This window comes from Aythya ferina, assembly GCF_964211825.1.
Source record: "Aythya ferina genome assembly, chromosome: 3".
In the NCBI taxonomy this organism is placed as follows: Eukaryota; Metazoa; Chordata; class Aves; order Anseriformes; family Anatidae; genus Aythya; species Aythya ferina.
Window position 1 is genome coordinate 6,645,649 of NC_140298.1, and position 18,063 is coordinate 6,663,711.

At 43.2% G+C, this 18,063-nt stretch overlaps 1 protein-coding gene across 10 annotated transcripts in view; it reads left to right on the plus strand.

Annotated features, from left to right (window-relative positions):
• The first annotated feature begins 208 nt into the window (after positions 1–208).
• KIF16B (kinesin family member 16B) overlaps positions 209–18,063 on the plus strand; it is a 138,355-nt gene continuing 120,500 nt past the window's right edge. For 3 of the 10 annotated variants that reach the window (XM_084513119.1, XM_084513121.1, XM_084513120.1), the window contains exons 1-3: positions 216–414; positions 13,703–13,772; positions 14,743–14,856. In XM_084513119.1, coding sequence (XP_084369245.1) covers positions 368–414; positions 13,703–13,772; positions 14,743–14,856 — 231 coding nt within the window. In that variant the 5' untranslated portion in view covers positions 216–367. Of the gene's footprint in view, positions 415–13,702; positions 13,773–14,742; positions 14,857–18,063 lie in introns of all 10 variants that reach the window. The other 7 variants (XM_084513114.1, XM_084513115.1, XM_084513118.1 and 4 more) reach the window with 5 other exon arrangements.

Sequence of the window (18,063 nt, forward strand, 5' to 3'; positions counted from 1 at the left end):
ATAGTTATTTATTTATCTAGACACGGATACACCCTGAGAGCCGTGGGCGGGCAGCGTGGCGGGCAGCTTCGCACCCCCCGCGTTACCACCGCACCTCTGCCCTCACAGCTTCGCCACGGCGCCCTCCGTCTCCCAGCGGGAGGCCCTCGCTAGGGGCCGCTCCTCCCCACCCCGTGCCCTTCCTCCTCCTCCTCCTCCTCCTCCTGCCCACCCGAGGGCGGGCTGCGGCAGCGCCCCGCCGCCATTCGTTTGTCCCCGCCGCGGCCCCGTAGCGGCCCGCTGGGGCAGGGCGGCGTCGCCATAGCGACATGGGCTAGGCCGCGGCCTGCCCGGGGCCTGGCGGCACAGGGCCGGCAGCGGCAGCGCCATGGCGTCGGTGAAGGTGGCCGTGAGGGTGCGGCCCATGAACCGCAGGTGGGTGCCGGCCTGGGAGGGGGGTCGAGGGGGGCTGGTGTCGGGCAGCCTCTGACACGGGAGGGCTCTGGCAGGTGCCACAGGAGGGGACAGCTCGGGTGGAAGCGGGTCAGAGCACGCCTAGGTGAAGTTAGCTTGGGGTGCGATAGGGAGGGAAGGGGCGAGGAGCAGGGCAGGCTGCAGCCCTGCTGCGGTCAAAGCAGCAAGCGGAGAAGATGGGCACCGGCACTGTGTGTGTGGGGTGGCTGTGGAGGAGCGTCTTTTTTCTGAAAGTTTCCAGGGCTGTGCCAAAAAAGCAGTGGAGAGGCTCCCTGTTAGCATTCCCCAGACCCCACCGTTTACAGGATGGTGCTTGATGTTTGCGGTAGGTATCAGGAGGGTGGATTTGGTGCCAGGGGTGTTGCTCCGAAGCCCCAACTTTTGGGTGCACGGCTGCTGTTCCTTCTGCCTGGCACTGAGCAGCACAGCAGATGGCTCTGGCAAGCCATCAAACAATTAAAGAATATGCATAAAGGGAGGCATTAGATCTACACAGGACACACTGGAGAAATGCTTAACGATATGAACGTTAGGTGTGTGGTAAACATTTGGCAAAATTATAGTCTACAGAATTTTTGTCGTTCTTTTCCTCCACCAGAGCAAGAGAGAGGCTCTTAGGATGTGTGATTTAACTTAGTCTAAGTGAGATAGCTGAGTTGGTTGGTATGCGTGGGGAAGACTTGGAAAGCTGGTGCTGCCAGCACGTGCTGTAAGCTGGGCGCCCGCTGCTGTGTCCTGCTGCGGTCGTGAAGGTGTTGTGAGCCCTGAGATGGGACAGCAGTCGTGGTTTTCCTTCTTGGTTTCCTCTGTGTCTTCTCCTCGCTGTGCTCGGCTGTATGGGTCGTTGCTGTAAGCACGGCAGGGTTTGAGCCGTGCTGCCCGCTCAAAGGGACTTCCCAACGGGGTGTTCATTCTGCAGTGCTCCCTTCCGAAATCTTTAACGTGATCCTGTATAGGGTTAAATTTGATTTCATGTGTGCCTGTAAATTTGCTTTGGTTTCTTCTAAGCTTAGTCATAGAATGCAACTTATTTCGTGAGTCATTTTTAATTAGAGAAGACTGAGTTAATGAACAGTTGTTCAGACTGCTGCATTATGGAGCAGTTGCGCTGTGTGGTGTCATACCCCTGCTAATTGTGTAATAAGTCATGAACACGGATCTTGGAATGGATCATGTGGCAGGGCGGGGGTTGTTTTGGGATTGCTTGCTGTGCCATGGCTTAGATGACAAGCTTTGATCCTTTTTTTTTTTTTTTCTTTCCTTGCTCCACTTGCTCCAGTGACTTATTTTTGTTTTTCTCTTTCTCTGTCTTAACTTGGAAGGAGTTCATTCATTTCAGTGTCACCGTCAAAGCTCTGGACCATTCCTTTATAAACAGTTAACATCCCAAATTGATCACACAGAGGTTACCTCAAAGGTTTTTGACTGTATCTCTGGATAATGTAATAAAAGTGGTGTCTAATTACTTTACAGTTACTGCTTTGAAGCCAGTTGTGAGCATGAGCTTAGAAAGTTCAGTTACTTCGTGAGTCTCCATCTAATCTTTGCTTTCCCTAATTCAACATGCAATTGCAGTGACAGTCTTTCAGTTTGTGCTGACATTGCAATAATTCTACAAAACGTGTAAAAACCTGTCAGCAGGTTTTAAAGCTAGTTTTTTTTCATAGAGTAGAAGTCTATGAGAAAATTAGAAGTCTAAGAGAAAATGTTTTGATATTTAATAAAGGGAGTGGTATCTGAAAGAACTGAGTTGATATTACTAATTATTATACCCCTCACTTTCTTATACCTGACAGGTCTGTTCTGTTTGGCTTTCGGTCCATGAAGTAATAAAGAAAAACAAACCTTTTCTGTTTTTTTTCTAATTTTTTTTTTTTTTTTTTATCTGTTTCTTGCATTTGCATAAATTAATTATTGAATTTAATTAGTTGAATAAACTAAGTAAAGGTCATACGCAGCCTTTCCTGGCTTTGCCCTGCAGCAAGTTCTTCCTCCTGCGTACTTATCCATGAAGATGCTCAGGGGGCTGGAGCACCTCTCCTATGGAGCCGGGCTGAGGGAGCTGGGGTTGCTCAGCCTGGAGAAGAGAAGGCTGCGAGGAGACCTTACAGCGGCCTGCCAGTGCCTAAAGGGGGCTACAGGACAGCTGGGGAGGGGCTCCTTGTTGGGGGTGTAGGGGTACAACAATGGGGGAATGGCTTTAAACTAAAAAAGGGTAGATTCAGGTTAGATATAAAGAAGAAATTCTTCACTAGGAGGGTGGTGAGGCACTGGCAGAGATTGCCCAGAGGGGCTGTGGCTGCCCCATCCCTGGAGGTGCTCAAGGCCAGGCTGGGTGGGGCTTTGGGCAACCTGGGCTGGTGGGAGGTGTCCCTGCCCATGGCAGGGGGGTTGGCACTGGATGGACTTCGAGGTCCCTTCCAACCTAAATGATCCTGTGGTTATCCAGTGCTGTCAATGTTTTTAAACATTTATTTAAATGAACTCGGTAGACTTTCCCACAGCTCTGTTATTATTTCTGATATCAAGGAACAGGAATTCCGATTTGATTTCTCAAAGTGATCAATTTTTAGCTCTCCTTAGATGTGCTCTCCAACCTGAAGCGGCTCACAGGTATTGCACGAGGATTAACAGCTTCTATGTTTGATAGTGGGGAGACACAGAAGATGTTTTACTGCTTACAGAAGGCTTTTGTGTGGCTCTGGGATTTGTGTGGATTAAAAGCCATGCCAGTACTGACAATTTAGTCGTGTAGGCTGTAGCTGTATGTTAGCCATTACACATAAGGCTGTCCCTCTTGGTTTTACATTTTTACGCCTCTCGGTTAAGTCTAAGTAACTCTTCAGCTTCAGGGCTGGAGTCTGAGTACCTTGGGATGTATAGGACCAACACTTTATTATCTTTTAAAAATAACTCCTTGCACAATCGAAGCCTTAGTATCAGTAGCAGAGTTTTCAACAGCTCAAATTAATATAGCACTGCAAAGGACGAGATATAAAATGAGGGGCTTCATTTTACAAGAAACACATGACTAGAGTGTTTTTAGTGGCAGCAGTGATAAACAAGTAAACAACTAAGAGCCAGCAGAAATCGCAATTTGTATTCCTGATGTTTCAAAGTGATTTATGTGGGAGATTATTGGGAGTGTGAAAGTTCTTCCTAGCTATCCATGCTTTTTGGAATTGAGACACACGACATACAAATGGAGAATATATTACAGGATTTCTAATGCAAGGAAGAGAGGAATGCGTTGGTGTCTCTTCATAAATTGCTCTGGCTGAAATACATGTTACTGTGGGTATTTTTCATTTTCATGAATTTATTTTATCAAAACACTCCATCTTTATATGTAAAACATCAGTATAGCAGGTAGAGTAAGAAAAGCTGAAATGATTAGAACGAAGCACACCAACGGTTAAATCCTGTGTTTGTCTCTGAAGTGCCTGGTGAAATTTTGCTGGGTCTGTTTCTGAGCACTGCTCACCGGTTGTGGTTCCTAAGAGGCACGAGGGCGATAGGAGAAGCATAACTCAGAGCTTAAATATGGCCAAATGGTGCAAAACCATCGCTTCTTAAACTACAGTACCAATGAGGATAAGCCATTTGTCAGCAAGCAGAGTTTGCTATTTCTTACGTTAACTCTTTGAACTTCTGTTGTAACAATGGTGCTTGTGACTTCATTTATTGTCATGTACAATTTCCCCATTATAGAAAGAAGTTGAAAGATCTATAAGGACACGTGAGGCTCTGGTGTGCCTAGAGTGAGCGTGCTTCTGTCTCGCCTCAGCCTTTGTCAGTGGGGGAGTGTGAATCCAGTAAAAATATACCTAGATGCTAGGTTGGCAAGACAAACTAACTGTTCTGAACGTGACTTTCCACCTTGCCATTGTTTATATCCAAAATCTGGAACCTCCAGTAGATTTTTCCTTCGGAAAGGTTGCGAGAGGACAGACACTTTTCTCCCTGAAAATAAGGAGGAGGGGGTGTGTATAGCCCATCATTGGTATGCTATTTCTTTTCTAAGTGTTGGACCAGTGCATAAAGGTGTAGGCTGAAATCTGAGTTCTTGTATCAGGTAAAGTTGATACTAAGAGATCTTGGGGAAAAAAAAAATCAGTGGTTTTGTGCAGCATGTAAAGGAATGTTTTTATTTTCTATTTATTATCTCATCTTTTCAAGAGAAGCAAACAGTAGAAAGAGCTTTATTCTACAACGTGGTCATGCTCATCTTTTCAGGATAGGTCATAGGACCTATCATGGGAGAGCTGGAGAACCAGAGAAACGAGCATCAGTTGACAGCGTATGCATCTTCTGTCCCTAATAATTGCTGTCTTTTAACTGACCCCAATGAAGACACACTAAACAGATGGGTAAAGACAGGCAGTGGCTTGATGATACCCTGTAGGTTCGGTCAGGTTCCCAGGTGGGGTTGACGTGGAGAGACCACAAGTTCTTCAGGCGTCTGCAAATGGTGATGTGGACTTCTATAAGTGTAAAAATGCCCTCAAAGATGATGGAAGGCTCAGTGATAGCAGCTTGTGACTGTTCCTGCTGTCTGTCATCCTGGAATCAACGTGCAGCTGAGCTAACAGAGATTGCTGGGAAACAGAGGTGCTGGTGTTGTGGGGCTCCTTGAAATGTCAGCGAAGGGAATTATGCTTGAGGACAGGATGTAGTAAGGCGTGTTATAAGGCTGCAAGCAGACCTTTTGAAAATGGGGGCAAGGCTGGAGAACTTGCTGTTGGAGCAAATACATTTAGAAATCACAGTTTGCTCATAGCAGAGCATTGCCTCTGTCATTAATTGTCATGAATTCAGGTCATCATCGGTGGCAAAACTAAGAAGGAGGTGACAGAAGTCTTATAATCCATATAGTAGCATGGGATATGGTTATGGTTTAAGGTTTTGTGGTTTGTGGTGGTTTTTTTTTGGCTTAAAGGTAGTAAGTAGTAGGTGTGGAGTTCAGCCCTGGCCCTGTAGGAATGGAAGAAGCAGCAGCTGTGAGTGTTGGGGGGGAAATGCCAAAGGTGTCCTAGTAGTACAGAGAGAACTTGGCAAGTGTTAAACAGAACAGTTGCTCTCCTCGAGAGCTTAAATAGCAAACGCCACGTGTTTCCTAAGGGGTGGTGAAATGTGGCGTTGGATGGAGTGGGGTCTAATGAGCGTGGCCTTTGCTAAGATGAGAAATTAATGCCAAAGAGACGCCAACAGCAAGGACGATCGTTGCCAGGGAATTGGGATGCCACAAGTCAGGATATTCTAGAAAAACTTGTTGGACTCTCATTAGGCTTTTCCACAATCAAAAATGTCAGCACTGCTGAAGCAAGCTGAAATTTAGGGCTGCAAGTGGTAACAGACGCCAGCACTCCGGTGTTTCATTTCTTCAGAACTTCTCACCTACATTAAAGTACGTGGTCTTTGGACATCAGTGGCTTGTGACTTGTTTTCCTCTTCTTTTCTTTCTGAGCCCTTTTCCTCGATGGTTAATCTTTGAAGTTCTTCAGCAAGCTGATGAATCTGAATTTCTGAGTGTGATCGGAGTTCAGCTCTTGCTCGCGCATAGCTCATGTGACCAAACAGAAGCTGTGTTCTCTGCTTCTCCCAGTGAGCCCCTGCATCGGCGCCTTTTTAAATTCAGTTTCTAGAAGCTCATTATCTGAATTACGTGGGAAAAGCTTAACAAAACTGACTGGAATCATTGATTCAAAAAACGTCGAGCTAAATGTGTACTTCATGCGTTATGACTGCTGGAATAGATAAGGAGATGCAAATCTGGAAATATTTGCGGGGCTTAAATGTTGAAAAGAGGAATTAAATATTTAGTTATGGCTTCTTCGTAGTATCTTGGGAATAATGGATTGAAGCTAAAGATGCATCAGCTTAAGCTGTATCTAAGGAATTACTGCTAATGAGATAGTTTAGGTTGTGGGAGAGCCAATCTCCCAAGGGGAACGAAAGCCCAGGCAGTTGGGAAGAGCTAATTCCTTTGAAGAAAGTCATTATAGGATGTGATCTGGCATGAATGGGAAGGGGAGACTAAATGCAGATGACTTCAGTAGCTCCTGCCTCTGCCATTCTGCCTGTGGCTTCCTCTGCGGGGGTTTTGGCACAGCCTTACACGCGGGCCCAAAACAAAACCAAGTACGCCGTCTTTCCAGCAGCATCTTGCCATTTTCACCGATAACGCAAGGTGTATCGGGGAGGGAGAGCCCCAGCCGCAGAGCTTTATCCTTGCAGCAGCGAGGGGCGAAGCGAGAGGTGAGCGGGACACGGCGGGAGGTGCTCGAGCGCAGCTCTGTGTTCGTGTTACCTGGAGGGTTAACGGCTGCAACCCACAGCTCAGCCTGCATAAACCAGGAGAGAACAGGAGACCCACACAGAGCTTCTGTTGATGTGGGCTCGTTTTTCTGTCCTTTTCGGTGCTTAATGCAAATGCTTCAAAGTTTTTCAGGCCTGGGGGATTTGTCACAATCGCCACCTTGTTTCTTCTGTCGCCCTCCGTGGCACGAAGGAACAAAGACCTTCCAGTGCCAGCATGACCGGAGCACAGCAGGAGCGTGGGCACATGTGGCAGCATGGTTCAACTGCCCTCATTTACAATTTCTAACCCCCCAAGGCTTTGTGACCTTAAGCATTTTGAACTTGAAAGCCTGGCTTTAGAACAGCATTTCCTAGTTCATTGAATTCAGTATTACCGAGCACGTTAGCAGGTTACCTACATGTTATATCACTAAATTGATGGACGATAAAATGTTTTCAGACTCTGCTTTTTGTTGAGAGCTCCTTGAGACCAGCAGAGAAGGGCAGTGAGTCTCTGTGTTGTAACCTTCCTAATGAAACAAAGCAAGAGAAAGGTGAGTCTGTTGGATTCTTAGGCTCTGTTTATTTGAAATAAAGACCGATTTTTGAATAAATGGGATTAGCACTCAGCTGTTTTAACCTAACTGAGCTCTTGGACTAGAAGGCTCTCAGAAGTCTGAGTATCTCTGAAAGGCAGGTATTGTTGGAGAGAACAGCTGACTGAACTGAAGAGCAAAGTCCTTTCTTTTGCAGCAGCTATAAATACAAAGCCGGGGTTATTTATTGAGAGAGGGTTTTTCAGAGTTATCTAACAGAAGGAGAGCATACATGGCAGTAGGCATCTTAATTGCCCATGGGCTGAAGTTCTTATTGTTGAACACTCAGACACTTCAAATACTGGCTTTATGAAGGCTTTCCTCCAAAGAGTTGATATGGTAAATATGAAGCAACAGAGGGACACGGAAACCTGGATCGCACCAGCCATTTCTCTGTATGCTGATGGTTGGAAGATATTTGTACTTGGGGAACTGAAGTCATTTGTTTTTCAATCCAGATTGCTTGTGTGTGCCTCGGCTAAGGGAAAGAGTGACCAAAGAACAGCCTTACGGATTACTTGGGAGCCTAATAGATGTGTGAGGTCAGGCACAGTTTGTCAGTTCTGGATCTCAAATTAGAGGACCCCCTACCCCAAAAGCCAAGGACACTGCAGGGAAGCAATCTGCTTCCTTTGAATCAGGCTTTTCTGTACACAAGAGGTTAAGTCAATACTGTCTGTATGACTTGGCACAGCAGCAGTAACAACAGAAGGAATCGGAAGAGACAGGATATTAAAAGCAAAGTAACATGCGGCCTAAAATCCAAGTCCTAGAGAAACTTTATAGTTTCATAATAATGGCAACAAAATGCCAAGATGTCAAATCAACATGATGGTGCGTGAGGTTAGTCTACGTTGCTTCTGCTAAATAAGGGATTTTGCTGCATTTTCCTCTAGAGTGCCAACAGAGAGGTGTAAGAGGGGGTTCACGTGTGCGCAGCTCAGAGCCAGGCAGGACTGTTGCTAGTGGTTAAAAATTTACTTATGTGGATACCCGCTAGGCCTGAGGTCTATCTATCGTATTGTTAAAAACAAACGTAAGGAGCAGGTCAGGCACACGATTTAATGCAGTGACCGGTCTGTAGGTGTTGCCATGAGCATGCATAATTTTCCAAGGAAAGCGAGGTATCACTGGACACAAGACAGCGCAAGGACACCCCCACGTTCATTTTCCAGGAGAGCCTTCCTGCTGTAGATTAAACCACTGCCTTTCGGTATTGTTGGTGAAATTTATTGTTATGGCTACAGGCATTTAATCTAGGTTGTCCTTCATCCAAGAACTGATCCGTGTGTACTAGTATAGAAACGGAGGGAATATTTCTGTTTCGGGAGCTGTACAGTATTTGTCCTGTTTCTGCATTCTCTGTGCCTGAGTTTGGTATCCTGGTTTCAGCTGTGTTGTGGGAAGAAATGTGCCGAGAGTGGCAGAGCTCTCCTTTAATGATTTGCAAAGTTTGCCAGCTCTTCTTATAAAGTAGTATCGCGAAGGGGAATGTGGCTATCATCTTAAGCCAGCAGTCTGCACTAGCAAAATATTAAGATTACATTACCACAGAAAAATGGGCTTCATGACAGAACTGCTGCATTTTTTTTTTCTGTCTCAAGAATGTGTATCATGTCTTTGTCTTCCTGAGACAAAGACATTTTCCTTTCTTTCCTTTCCTTTCTTTCCTTTCTTTCCGCTGTTTTCTTCTTGTCAGGCTGCTTGAGGTGAAGCAGAAGATGTCGTGCAGCCCGTCGGTTCCCATGTCACAGCTTCTGAATCTGTTGGTTGATGTCATCCAGACGTGGCAGCTTGGTAGAGGTCTCCAAGGTGATGAAGTTGTGGTGTTTAGAGAAAATGGGAGGCGGTGGAAGTCAGCAGAGCTTCCCCCAGTGAACCTTCCCCCAGGGTGCTGTCATGTGGCACCGGTGACTCAAACCACCAAAATCTTGGGATTGAATTGGATGTTTCCTACACAGACCTCCAGATTTGTTCTTAATCTGAACCTATATATGTTTTTAAAAAAAACACGTTTAAAGAAAATGCACTTTCTGAAAAATGATTTGATAAGCATTGAGGAAGCTAATACACAAAAACCTCTGGAGAACAAAAGGAAAACTGGAAATTGTGTGATAGTTTACTTTGTGCTGACTTTTCCTGTAGTTAGAGAAAGCAACAAAAACATCCTTGTGCAGTGGGCTTTCTGTTTGACATCTTAAAGCATACAGTTGAATTGAATGTTCTCCTTGCAAGAGTTCCCCAGACAAAGGGAAGTGCGCTTGGTCTGTGCAAGTCAATGAGACGTGAAGGCACAACGTACAGTCTGCGTGTTACCGAGCTACAAGAACAAGCCAAGTTCTTTCTGTGACACACTGTGTTTGTTTTGTAGTTAAATCTACCTTGAATTCTCCCGAATCGTGGTGAAGCAGCCCTCATGCTTTCCCATCGTGAGCCCAGGAATGCGCCTGGGCAGTGAACAAATGGAGTGGTAAGATAGGAAATCTGTAACGTTGTGCCTCAAGTGTGAACGTAGGAAGCAGGCACTTGGCTGAAAAGAAAAGCCATTGGGCATGGTTGAGTTGCTTTAACAAGCGCTCAGACTGTGTTTTTGAGTAGTTGAAAAACAAAATCACACGCTTGCTCTTTGATAACCCCGTTTTCCAACAGGTAGTCCATTAGATGTCTACAGTAAAGTGAATTTCCAAGACGTATTTTACAGGCCCTGTCTTCATTTTGACACAGACGCTCAGCAGGCAGTTCAGGGAGTATCAGTGTCCTTGTCTGTGCAGCCTTGGAGGCCTGCTGAAGTGGTCTTTAGTAACACTGTGCTGGAGAAAACTGATGGCACTTTTTGTCCTGTCCTTTTTTGGTTTTCCCCTCCAGTCCCTTGGCCGAAACGCATCTTGTTTTTTTTTCCCTGTTCTTTTTCTCAGAGTCATGTCTGTCGGGTATTACGGTAGTCACAACTGATCACCGTGGCATCAATTTAATGGAAATCATATCGTGATTTTCTGACAGGAGAAGCTATAGCAAATGCTCTGATGTCTGAATAATACAGAACAGATTATTAAAAAGCCACCATTTGAATAGCTTAACCTTCCAGTGAAGGACCTTAAGGATGAGCTTGGAAAAAGACCAAAGGTGTTTTGCATCTTTGTAACAGGGTTCTTCCTAAAGCTTCCCTTGTTAGTGACTTTGAGGGAAAGAAACTCCCTTTAGAGGTGTCTCCATTGCAGGTTGTTCCACGAAGCTGCTGTGTTTTGACAGGGCTGCTGAACCATCTTCAGGTTGGGGCACTTCTTCCTAACTCATCCAGAAGGAGGAGTTGCTGAAGCTTTGCCCAACTGAAGCATTTATCAGCTTATCCCATTAAAAGAGATGTATGCAGGCTCTTCTGCACGTGTCTCGGTACTGATGCTGGTATGGTTTATATAAAAATAGAGTGACGGTGTTATTTGAAGAGCTTTTTCTGATGGCTTCTTCTCGCTTTCCCTTAGTTATGAGCTGACTAGCTAGCTGAATTCAGCAGTAGCAGAGGGTCAGTAGCAGCACTGAGGTGATGGATTTCCTGGGATCTGTGCCAAAAAACTCTCCTGCTTGCTCACACCGCCGTTTGGTTTGGGGCCAAGGGATCACGGGTTACACGGTTCATTCCCTTGTGATCCTGGAACTCCACGTGGTGCCTGCAGGCTGGCCCGAAACACCACTGCACAAACAGATCGGGCTTCAGGGGAAACAAGTCATCTTCTGCCACCAAAGCAGTAATTGGGAACTCGTTTTGGCAGCCAGCCGGCCACTCGGCATCGCCTTGATATGGAGGGTGTGGGACTTGCGGGGCAGCGCCTTTGGTTATCGCCTGGTGCTTGCCTCCGGGCCAAGCTGGTTGCAGCCAGGGCCTCTTCCTAAAACTTGCCTAAAACTGAAATCCACTTGCTCACAGCCTGAACTTTTAAATGGGGTGGAACTGGCAATCAGAACTTTTTGAAAGGGAGTCAGCCCCTTCTGAGCTGCGTGAAATGGTTGCCTGGAAGTGACTGGTGGTGGGCAAGCAGGTTTTTGTTGGTTTTTTTTTTTTTTTTATGGGATCTTCTCAAGCTCCTTATGTTCAATAAATCATACTCAACTGTCCGATAACAAAGTGAAGCTTTAGTGTTTGATTTGAATGTTTTCTCCTGTCAATGCACCCTGCTTCTTTCAGGTTGGCTCACCAACTCAGATAACAGCACTCCTGCTTCGGGTCATTCTCTCCCTTCCCATATAAAAATGCAAAATTCTTTTTTGTTATTGGCTGGTGCTTAACTAGCCTTGTATTTATTTATTTATTTTTGTGGCTTTGGAATCCTTATTCCTTAATAATATTTAGTATAATAATAAAATAATATAATTTTTTCATATTATTATTCCTCAATAATATTTACTATCACTCTTATCATAAAAATTAATGATTCCAGGCTTGTCAGAACAGTGGGCGGCTGATGTATGGGTATTAGACATTAAAGATTTTTCTTCAGCTTTTCATTATTGAGTAGCTGTAGGTTTGGTAACGTGGAGAGCCAGCTGGGTGCAGCAAAGAAAGCACAGCCACGTCTTCTTGTTTCCCCTTGAGCACCTCGAGCATGACGGAGCCCAGACAGACAGCAGGAGTTCTGGCACAACCTTCTGCCCACGTGGAGTTCTTCCAAACTTCCTAGAGGAAGCAGGTTGCTAATTAGTTGAAACATTTTTGTGACACAATAGACCATTTAATTGGGCCAAGTTACTTATTACACCTTCTCCAAGCAATTAGTTACTGACAGGTAGGGCGTGGGGTGGAGGTGGGGTGAGCAGGAGCTGTGCACAGCTGCATTACTGCTCTGTCCAAGCCTATTTCCTGCTAAAAAGGACCACTGGAAACTTCTCCTTTCCCTGTTTATTACCCATAGCCGTGTTTTAGTATTTGAGTCTCTTAAGTTTAGACCTAGTAAAAGATGATGAGGATGACTTAGAAATGACTGAGAGGCATCTCTAAAAGTATGCCTCTAATGCTTTTCACTGGTAGATCTAAATTCAGTTGTATAATTATTGCTGCAATTATTACAATTATATATTTTATTAGCTTAGAAAATAACTTAATGTGTTGATATTTAAGTAAGCACTTTTATTTGCTTAATCTTTATTCATTAATGTAGATTTTAAAATAGGCTTTGCTTTTCTTCAGAATTTCTACCAGAAAACTGGCTGTGGATAGAGGGTGACTTCACAGTCAGCTGATGAACGCTGGAGAATTGGGTGGTCCAGCACACCATGGAGAGGAAAAAGTCATGTTAAAAAGCCCAAACTCAGTTCTCTTGTTAATATGAAGAAGTTTCTCTTTCATTTTTAGGTTGGTGTAAGCGGATAGCTGGCAGTTGCTGAGATGCCATACGATATGGTAAAGCCTCACATCGCTGCTTTAAAAGCCCTCTGCTGGCTTTTGTACCAGTCAGCAGTACCCGCTTGTCAGGTGCCTTAGCAGATGGATTTGGAACAGGCGTGTCTGTTAGCATTTGGGGAACAAGGTTTTGTATGATGTATAGCAGTCTTCCTCTTGTTTCTTTTTCTTTTTTTTTTTATGTGCGTGTTTTTAATAGTACAGGAGGTTGTCATTCAAAAGCAGCCTGTATTGCTTTTATGGCCAGGTGTGATGAAATCGCATCTCTAGCAAGCAGGTTGATACATGTGGGTTTTAGACACCCAGCTAACAACTTTTTGTGCCACTTTTGAAAACATTCAGAAACAAATGCTGAGATACAGATCTGCGTGCATGAAAACACTGCTGCAGAAATGGACTGCTTTTCTTCCTGGAATCGTGCTATGGGAGGCAGCAAACCTGCGTAACGCACCTTTGGTAGTAGAGCCTCTCTCCTACACTGCCACGTATCACATTTCAAAAATAAATTAAGAGTTTAAAATACTGGGCGTTTGTGCTTCTAATATTTAGTCCCTATTACCTAAACCATATGGGTGAATGGGTACTAAGATGGTAAGAGCTGGGGTTTATCTTGCAGTGTTCTGTCTCAAAATTTTTTAGAGCCACGTGATTGACTTCACTGACCTTTGGATCAGACTACTTCAAATTAAGAACAAACCGCTTAGTTGACTTGCGGAGTCAAACTTGTGGAGTAGGTTTCCCCTAGCTGGTTCTCTGCTCCTGAGTGAAAGGATTTGGATTTGAGGCAAGGCCAAGTGCTTCAAATATATCCATAGAAAGAAAATAGACATTGGTCACAACAGTCAAATATGGATTCATTTGATTGATTGACTGTGGCAAGTAACTTACTGAACGGAAATATTACTGTGGATGATTGTGATATGCTCCGTGTAACATACTCAAATATTGTTTTTACTTTCAGGGAGAAAGACCTCAATGCAAAGTTTATTATTTCAATGGAGAAAAATAAAACGACAATCACCAACTTAAAGGTGAGTAAACACAATTTCAAGAAGGAAATTCTAACCAAATAGCTGCCAAAATATGGACAAATCAGTGATGCTCGTGACAGTATAGAGAACAGCCCTTAGTTTTGGAAATAGTGTTGAAGTAATCCCTAGGTGAAATGGATTAAACTGTTTCTTTCTGTACCAGGGTTTTCTGTTAACTAAACTGTAGGACGTATCTCATGTTTATTTTTCTGGTCATTACTGAGCTGGAAGAAAGCCTATGGTAGAAGAAAAGTACACGCCCAGTAGCTATTAAACCTTCAGTTCATCTGTAGAAGCAGTCTTTGAGAATTTCCATGAAAATGAACTAAACCCAAAGTGCCTATCACTTGCTATAATATTTTGATGGTGTATTTTAACATTTCTGTTGCCAGAAGGAGAAATCATGCACAGCAAATAGATTTTTGCAAGATAGCTTCCAATGACAAATATACGAAAAGTAATTTCATGTAGTTTGGTTAGATGGACAGATTCAGATAACTGTGAACATTGCTGAAGTATATTGCTAACTGTCAAGTCTTGAGCAAGATGTATGTAAGTAGCAGGTACGTGATGCCATTTTAATTATGGCTTCTCACTGAATGCTGTTCACAGTGCAAAGGTCTCTCTGGATCCTGCTAACTACAAGTGTAGGATAATCCCTTAATATAATCTGTTTTTCATACACAGGATTGATTTAACTAAACATAAATACTGTGACAAGCATATACTGCTTGGAGCAGTACGCTAAAATCCAAAGGATTCCTGCTATGCTGTCCTGTAACACGATTATCATTACTTATGAATGTGATAGATCTACGGCTAATTTTTTCACTGTTAGAAAAGCAGGCTAACCTGTCATTACGATTGTTTTAATGTCTGTAGCCTGATGTTAAAATTGCATTTGGATTGGTTATTATAAAATGTTTTTAATTATTTCGTCAGCATGTATTGTATCTTTATTTTTTATTAGATACCAGAGGGTGGTACTGGAGACACAGGAAGAGAAAGAACTAAGACGTTTACCTATGATTTTTCCTATTTCTCAGCAGACAGTAAAAGTCCCAGCTTTGTTTGTCAAGAAACGGTAGGTTTTTTCAATGTTAAAAAAGAATTTTGTTTTCCACCCACCCCCCTTTCCTTTGTGGTGAAAGCATTATTGAAACTTCCTTCCACTGGAAGTGCTTCTCCTCTAATTTAGAAATTCCCTAGATGCCTGGGAGTTTGGTTTTTGTTTTCTTTTTCTTATCTAACATTGTTAAGTGCTGTGTTTTCTAATACAGCAGGCTAAATGCCTTCTTTCTGGTTCTCTTGTCTGATGTGTCTTGTAAGGTCAAGCTAGAAAACCTCTCTGGGCTATTTTGTGGGAGGAGGCACTAAATTTGTTTTTGAAAAGCTTTTTGTAAAAATCACTTTTGAGAAGCAAACATATATCTTTAATTCAATTAGACAGAAACATTCTTCTTAGGTAGTTGAAGTGTTTTTTTGTTGTTGTTTTGTTTTGTGTGGTTTTGTGTTTTTGTCCACAGGACTTGGTACACATTGAAGAACCTTCTTGAAAGCGATTGTTTCTTCTCTTCCCTTGAGTATTCAGCTTAGGAAAGGACAAAATCACCTTTCTTCTTGCACACTCAGAATAGAAAATCTAACTTTGAACAATAAACATAGTTTAGGTGAACAGCTTGGCCCTGCCTGACCTTGCATTTCATGTGAGCATTGAACCTCTTTACTGTTTCACATCCCCAAATACATTTATTGAGCGAAGTTGAAGTATTCCATTATTGGTATCTTCTCTTTTGGTTTTGTGAGACTTGGGAAATGTAAGCTCAATATGTGAGTCTGTCTTTCCCCTTAAAGTAAGGCAAGGCTTTGCTGAATATACTGTAAGCCAGTTGACTACATCCCTTTTTGGTATGTACCTTATCTATTCTGTAATCCCCAAATTCAGGGATATTAGAGTGGCTAATCCTAACAAGCCTCAGAATTAAAATTAATAAGAAAAAACAATAAGATTAAGTCAATTTTAAATATTTATAGGAATGGCAAGGTGTGCTGACATTCCTAATGACTAAGCTGTTATATATAATATATATTTATATATATATAAATAGGGAATTTAAACTTGAAATTTCTCTTGAACCATTTGCATAAACAAATGATCATCTTTTTTTCTGAAAACTTCTTAACTTCATAAAGTCAATAGTTAGTGCTTAATTTAGACATTAGATCACATACTCTTAAACTTTATTTCTTGATGATGATTGTTTAACATTTTTTGCTGTTTCCTGAAATATCAAGAAGTATATTTTTATTTGGATATTCATGTAGGAATATCCTAATTGCTTTAGCACTGCTGGAAACTCCAGAAGAAGCATATTTGAACACAAGGTTTGGAGTGCTAGTTTCTAGTGAATAGTTGAATAATTTAGGGAAAAACATGCCTATATAGGGATAGTTGCAGCAGCCTTGAGCAAAATATATGTACGTATATGTATTAACGTAAGTATACATTAAAGCTGTGAGCTTTATGGTTCCTAGTAGTAGGATGTTAACGATAAATCCTAAACACAGCCTAGATGTCTGTGCTTAGTATACTGATATTACAGTGTGTGCCTTGATCCCAACATGCCTCCTTGATCCTTACAGGCAGGAATGGTAACTCCTCTTGTTCTGTCGGAAAAAACAATGTTGTCCCAGTATCAAGTGTGGTGTGAATTACAGCGTATGCAGCGCATTGAAAACAAAAGGAGTTCTTGAACAATGGGAATGCAGTTTCTAAACAAAAGCTGCACAAGCTATTGTTTTGGTTGTATTATTCATTTCATATTTAATCGGGAGACTTTGTAGTTAAGCTCTTATCAAGTTGCTGCAGAATTTCCAGTTTACTGCACCAGTGGTGTGGAAGAAGGGCACCCTTCATTCATGTTCATCTTCCTGTGGAACAAAATTGATCTTGATTGTTGGTAGTGTGCTTTGTTCATGACTGTTAATGTTTTTCCATTTGAATGGCAGAGAAATAACACATGAAATTCTGTCTAATATTATGTACCCCATTAATATGTCTTGTAGATGTGAAATATGCTTTAGAATTCAGAAATTAGAGTGGGAGTGGCAATTTATCATCAAGCTACTTAGTTTGTATTCATGGAAGAGAAATGATTAGAATATTGACGAGCTTCCTGACCTTCTGTGACAAAACAGTATCTCAGTGGTTTGATCCTGACGAAATCCCATCCTATCAATGTATTTTCCTCTGGCCTGTACGTTAAGTCTGTGTTCAGACAGCTGTGTATAATTGACTATCCTATGTACTGCTTCAAATTGCTTTGCAAGGTATGCACAAATTTTTAAAAGGGGAAGTACATGAAGCTGACCAGATAGATGTGGCTCTGATTTAAAATTGGCTGGAATGATGAGAAAGAAGAAACTACTTTGAAAATGGTTTCCAGAAGCTTAGAAAGGAGGAAAGAGGCTTTTTCTCATGATACAGCAAGAAGGAAGAAAGTGGTGCTAGTTTTCTGGATAAAAATAGTGATACGCATTTTCATAAAGTCTGGTGTTGATGGCCTACAGACATTTTAACAAAAAGGAAACATTTCAGGTTTTGCTGTGAGTGAAGGATGTGTAGGGAGAAGCATTTGGGGAATAATGATCTTACACCTCTGTGACTACAGGAAGACAGTTAATGGTAGCCTGTGCACCCTGGGGGACTTGTGGGACTTGTCCCCCTGTACTCGGCTCTGGTGAGGCCGCACCTCGAGTACTGTGTTCAGTTTTGGGCCCCTCGCTACAAGAAGGACATGGAGGTGCTTGAGCGGGTGCAGAGAAGGGCGACGAAGCTGGTGAGGGGCCTGGAGAACAAGTCCTACGAGGAGCGGCTGAGGGAGCTGGGCTTGTTCAGCCTGGAGAAGAGGAGGCTCAGGGGCGACCTTATCGCTCTCTATGGGTACCTCAAGGGAGGCTGTAGCGAGGTGGGGGTTGGTCTGTTCTCCCACGTGCCTGGTGACAGGACGAGGGGGAATGGGCTTAAGTTGCGCCAGGGGAGTTTTAGGTTAGATGTTAGGAAGAACTTCTTTACTGAAAGGGTTGTGAGGCACTGGAACAGGCTGCCCAGGGAAGTGGTGGAGTCACCATCCCTGGAAGTCTTCAAAAGACGTTTAGATGTAGAGCTTAGGGAAATGGTTTAGTGGGGACTGTTAGTGTTAGGTCAGAGGTTGGACTCGGTGATCTTGAGGTCTCTTCCAACCTAGAAATTCTGTGATTCTGTGGGTAGGCCCAGGCAGTGCTGCAGGAC